The sequence below is a fragment of the Glycine max genome, chromosome 10 (genome assembly GCF_000004515.6).
Source record: "Glycine max cultivar Williams 82 chromosome 10, Glycine_max_v4.0, whole genome shotgun sequence".
Classification (NCBI taxonomy): domain Eukaryota; kingdom Viridiplantae; phylum Streptophyta; class Magnoliopsida; order Fabales; family Fabaceae; genus Glycine; species Glycine max.
Window position 1 is genome coordinate 3,761,120 of NC_038246.2, and position 6,559 is coordinate 3,767,678.

Genomic DNA, 6,559 nt, shown 5'->3' on the forward strand with positions numbered 1-6,559 from the left:
CCATGCATCCCAGTCCTAGAATGCACAATCACTCCCAATCCAATATTTCCAAACAAGCACATACATACATTGATCACTATAACATAAAAACTGATTGAGCTGGTGAGGATGTCAAGAATGAGAGTGGTCCTCATGATCCTCACCCTGGTGGTGGTGACACTTCTCATCAACACAAAGAGTGTTGAAAGTGCTCGCACTTTCTTTGTGTTCGGGGACTCTCTGGTTGACAGTGGCAACAACAATTACTTGCCGACCACCGCACGCGCCGACTCTCCTCCCTATGGCATCGACTATCCCACCCGTCGCCCCACCGGCCGCTTCTCCAATGGCTACAACCTCCCTGACCTTATCAGTCAGTAGCACACATATATATATATAACACATTCATATACCATATCATCATGCTATATATATATATGCACATTTTCTTTTTAATATATGATACATTAATTAATTAAGACATGCTCACATGTTATTATATGTATGGAGTATGAAATTAATTTATGTGAATGATATTGTTCCAGGCCAGCATATTGGGTCTGAACCCACGTTACCATACTTGAGCCCTGAACTCACCGGACAAAAGCTATTAGTTGGGGCCAATTTCGCTTCCGCAGGGATAGGAATCCTTAACGACACCGGCATCCAATTTGTAATTAATCTACCAGCTCTCCTTTCTCTCTATCTATATGTATCCAATATAATAATATTGCTCAATGCACTTAAATTAACCATATCTATGTCCATGTACTATGCAGAAATGAGAACACACCTTTTAGCATATTTCCTTCAAACACATTTTATTATTAAAATTTACGAAAAATAACAAAATTAAGAGAGCAATTAATTCATCACGCAAGAAAGGAGACCTAAAATTTGTGATTTTTTTAAATTTTAACCAACTAGTAATTAAGAATGTGTTCAAAAGAATATTTTAAAAAGTGTGTTACTACCACATTTTTATGGAGAAATTATTACATTATCTAAACTAAATGTATTTATAGTCTCAATATTTATGTGATGTGCAATTGATTTTTTTTAAAAAGAAAATAAAACTTGATTGTGTATTACAAAAATGATTTGTGAACACCTAACATACTACTTTACAACTATAGTGAGAGAAAAACCTAAGTATGAATGATAAGTGATATAATGTTAATTATGGGAAAAAAAAGATATAAATAAATGGTAGTAGATATTAATGAAGTGAGTGTAATTAAAAGCATTCAAAAATCATTTTTCCATGTGAGGAATATTTGAACACTCACAAATTAAAAATAGTCCGTTAATATCTCATTTTTTTCCCTTTTATTACATCATACCATTAACTATCTCAATTACTTATTTCTCGTACTATATCTTTCTATACCCAAAAAAGCATACTAACTAACCATGACCGAAATATTGCAGATAATAACTAATTGAAGCCTTTCCCATGACATTATTGGGAATTATATATAAATAAATACACAGTGTAATGAATTCCAGCGAATGCATGCGACCACAACCGTTATTTAAAAGCATTGGATCATACATAATTGATAATGAGTTAATTAAGATATATATAGTAGCTACGTGGTGTGATACACAGGTGGGGATCTTACGAATGTTCCAGCAGTATGCGTTGTTCGAGCAGTACCAGCAACGGTTAAGTGCAGAAGTGGGAGCAACGCAGACACAACGAATCGTGAATGGTGCACTGTTCCTGATGACTCTGGGTGGTAACGACTTCGTTAACAACTATTTTCTCACTCCTGTCTCTGCCAGGTCTCGCCAATTCACTGTCCCCCAGTATTGTCGTTACCTCATCACCGAGTATCGTAAAATTCTCATGGTAATTCAAATTTCCATAAAAAGTTTTTTTTTCTTTCTCTTTCAAGGTAAAACTAACAGAAAATTAATTGTCTCTTTTATTAGCATAACTCTTTGATTAAGACACATACTTCCATTTTCAATGGAAAGTTCAATGGGAGTTATAAGAAAAGCAAATACAAGCTATAGGAAGATGTATGCCACTATGTAAGTATGTGTAAGAAAATAAAATACAGGAGATAGTTTTCTGGGGAAAAAAAAGGTTAAAGTGAGAGAGCCAGATTATTGGCTTAATGCACTTTCTGAAAAACCTAACCAGAGGCTACTATAACGTTATTCATGATAGAGATATAATAAGTTTTCATTTAACAACTCAAGTTTTTGGAAGTAGTCCTTGATACTTCATTTTCAAGAGAGAGTATATCAGCATATTCACGTCAATTTTTTTTTTTTTATCAAATTTGAATTAAGTTATTGAACTTAGTCTATTTCGCTTAATACACAAGAAAAATATGATTGCTGAAAATGCAGAGTATTTTTATTTTTCATGTTGGGGCATCCAAATGCAAAGTTCTTCCTTTTGAATTTTGTGTTGTAACTCATAAATCACGTACAACTGATACATGGGTGTTCTAATTCCTTTGTGTTATTTTTTCTTTTGGTCACATTTCTACCTTCCTTTTAAGTGCGGCATTCAAAATCATATTGATATGGGGTCAATTAATTTAATTGTTACATAAATGACAATGCAGAGGTTGTATGAGTTGGGTGCTAGAAGGGTTCTTGTGACCGGAACTGGTCCATTGGGCTGTGTTCCTGCTCAGCTTGCTACAAGGAGTAGTAACGGAGAGTGCGTGCCTGAGTTACAACAAGCTGCACAAATTTTCAACCCACTTCTGGTCCAAATGACTAGAGAAATCAACTCCCAAGTGGGCTCTGACGTTTTTGTTGCTGTCAATGCCTTCCAAATGAACATGAACTTCATCACCGACCCTCAAAGATTTGGTCTCTCAACATTTACTTAATTTAAACACTATTTTTTCATTGGTTTAAATTTATAGAAAAAGACAAAATTTGGTGGATCTAATATATTATATAATAATTCATTCTTCTGATTTTATCATTTTCAAATAAATTTTAACTAATTAAAAAGAATTTATTTAAAAGAGTGTGTTAAACAATATGTTTCTAACACATCTCTTGCTTAATTTCACCTTTTAATTCTAGAAGTTTTATTGAGCAAATACTCACCTTAATTAGCTTTCTAACTCTTCCACCCAATTAAATTAGCCCTTGCACATTAAATTTTTTTGACAAAACTTAAATGCACTTCCTTAATTTTTTTTTTTTTTTTGTGTCTGTGTGTTCTTTTAAGGAGTTTTCATTCAACTAATCTTATATAATAATAGTTTACATTATAAGTCAACATAAATTATTGATACAAAACTCTATATCTGATAGAAGAATAACATTAAAACTAACTACAAAATTGTATTTTTGCCTTTAGAAAAATGCATCAAATGTAATAAACTTTGGATTTTTTTTATCAGCAAAAAATGATTGCATTATTGGGTACCAGAAGTACCTGTGGTAATTACATACCATTAGTTCCATTGCTTCCTTCCCAACCCAACACCAATTATCAACCAGCAAAATGACAGAAAAACAGGAAAACATATCCCTTACGTAGCATATTGCAGAGAGGCTAAATAACATATCCCTTTTTGTACACCAGCTATATCCACTACAATTCTATATGTTTTATCTTCCCAAAAACACGAAACTGCCCTCCCAAAAAGGTTAGCAGATTCATGATATACATTCACAACCTTAAGCATTGTAAGCATGTAGTCGGCTTAGAGTACCACTCAAAAAAAAAAAAAAAAGATTCCTTCACAAAAAAAAGATTCCTTCACAATAGCTTCCAACCATGTCCATGATTTATACTTAATGTTTTCCACCACCAAACAATGTGATTTTTAGCAATATTCTTTTTTATCAAACACATAATAAAAATATTACTTAAAACTTTTGATGATATTAAAAAAGGTCATAAAATTATGAACTAATATATTTTTGTAACATTTATCAAATGTTGCCTATAACCCATGTTATTAAAGTCTTTCCTTGACATTTTTAGCTTTAGCAATATGAATTATATATAACATTTGATAAAATGTCAAAAAAAAATATATTAGTAACATTTATTCATAATTTGATAATATTTTTTTAATATGATTAAAGTCTTTCATCAATATTTTTATTAAGTGTTAAACAAAAAAATATTACTAAAAATCAAATATGTAATAATGGAATCCAGATGAACGATTTTAAGTGGGTGAAAAAGGTAGAAGATTAAGTGGGTTGAAAAATGTAATAAACTTTGGATAGTTTTAAAACTTAAAAGAAAGGTTTTTTTTTTTTTAAGAACATGGACTAATTTTAAGTGGGTGAAAAAGGTAGAAGATTAAGATGACTTTATGCTTAAATTTTACTTATTTGGATTTCATTTTATTTCTGAAGAGCTTTCTCTACAGTCCAATATTTGTGTTACTAATTAACTACATGTAACCCACTAATGGTCTTCTTTAATTGTTGGTGGTAGCAGGTTTTGTTACATCAAAGATAGCCTGTTGTGGACAAGGTCGTTTCAATGGGGTGGGACTGTGCACTGCATTGTCAAACCTATGCCCAAACCGTGATACTTATGCATTTTGGGACCCTTATCACCCATCTCAACGTGCTCTAGGGTTTATTGTTCGAGACATCTTTAGTGGAACCTCTGACATTATGACCCCTATGAACCTTAGCACCATCATGGCCATTGACTCCAACATCTATTAAGAGGTCTTAATTTATTAGTGTGAGCTAGTGAGGGGCAAAAACCTCATCACCATTGTAATTGTATGTGCCTGGATGTGTGTCTCAGTATTAATTACGTGCGTACCTTTGTTAAGCTTCCTCACGTTATGTCATAGCATATACTACATGTAATGTATGTGCAGGTGCAACATCACTACTAGCTAGTGTGTGAGATAGTTTAGTTATAATGGACTGGCTGAGGATTTCAATGTAAGTTAATTTTAAAATCTAAAAGGAATTTGCCAATAATCTATGCTTTGATTGGTTGCAAATTTGAAGTCTCTTATTTTTGCTTTTGCTCTTTGCGCGGGCATATACACACTTCTATGTAATTGATTTCGTACAAACATTGATTTTTAACCATTCGGCCAAGGCTTCAACAAATCAAGCCACCACATATGATTTACTCTCATCAAACCATTATTTGTTGCTATGCATCCTGCTTTAATGTCCAATTGTCCATAAAACCTGAATGGTGTTACAAGAGGAATATTTGCATAACACACTCCAATACAGTTCTTCCATTACATTAAAATTTTGGCTAAAATACACTTTAATTTTTTATCTTTTCAATTATATTTAATTTTGATCTCTTGTATTTTACAAAGTTTAATTTAATTGATCATATATATTTTTAAAGTAAGTCAAAATGATTACTCCAAACCATAACCATAACCATAATTAACTAGTTATATGATAGTCTATTAATTAAGAATAATTATAAAAATTAATCACATATGACATGTGGTTATTATAACCAAACCATAACTTTACAAAAAAATGGTTAAACAACCGATTCTTTATTTATTTATCTAAAGCTGGTTATATATATAACCGAGTATAACTAAAATCGGTTACTTTAGGGGGAAAAAATTAAAATTAGTTATATAACTTGTCATATATCTTCAATTAATAATTGATTTTGGCTTTTAAAAAATTAACCTTTAAAATTAATTTTAATCCACCAGGACACAATTAAGAATGCATAAAATTAATTATAATTAATATATATATTTTTAACCAGTTGTATATCCATAATTAGCTTTATATAACTAATTATAGATAAACACTCAATTATATAACTGTTTTCTTTATAACCGAATATACTTTGGTTATAATAACCACTTGGCATATTTGCTATTAAATAGTTATGGTTAGGTTATTCAAATAAGTTAACCATGAGCAACACTAACTTTACTTACATGAAAACTATAAAACAAAAATTTTCCTACTTTATTTTTTCCAACAATAAGAAAAGAATCTTCAATCCATATTGAACGATTGCTTGATCATAAAATTCCTAATATGAAAAATAAACAAATATGTCTTAGACAATCGATTAATTGATTAATTACACATCAAAATACTTACTTTGTCAATCACGCAACATGTCAAATCCACCCATAAACACAATTGTATTTGGGTAATCCAAACTTGAAATATTCATCACATTGGACCCACTCATGTTAACTCTTCATGGTCCCGATTCGACCCATTTGATAAAAATGTCTTCTAATGCCAAATCCATTTTATCTGTTGAAACAACTGGGGCTTGTGTGAATCTTATCTTGAATTTGTTCTCTTTTCTCCTTTGAAAAATAGTTGAATCGAAACCAATCAGATAACATCCATCATTCAAAGCTTTTCTTTACAAACCTGAATGGCCACATGGTGGGCCAAGTTCGCACCCGCCAAAAAACACTTTGTGACATCAACATGTGACAACATGATACTGTTTTGGTCAAGGAATTCTAAGACGTTGTAATTGTTGTTGTATTGAGAGGGGTGTTTGAGGGTGAGATAGTAGTTAATGAAGACAACAACATTAAGGAAGCGATAGAAGAGGCGACAAATGACGTCATATGGGGTTGAAGCTATAGAGAAA

The 6,559-nt window shown here is 31.7% G+C and overlaps 1 protein-coding gene across 1 annotated transcript; it reads left to right on the forward strand.

The window, feature by feature from the left end:
* Positions 1–22: 22 nt before the first annotated feature.
* Positions 23–4,946, forward strand: LOC100791595 (GDSL esterase/lipase At4g28780). Its single transcript, XM_003536906.4, has 5 exons — positions 23–352; positions 525–652; positions 1,592–1,834; positions 2,565–2,817; positions 4,421–4,946. Exons 1-5 carry the CDS (start codon positions 109–111, stop codon positions 4,654–4,656), a joined length of 1,104 nt encoding a protein of 367 aa, XP_003536954.1. The 5' UTR covers positions 23–108; the 3' UTR covers positions 4,657–4,946.
* The last annotated feature ends 1,613 nt before the right edge of the window (positions 4,947–6,559 follow it).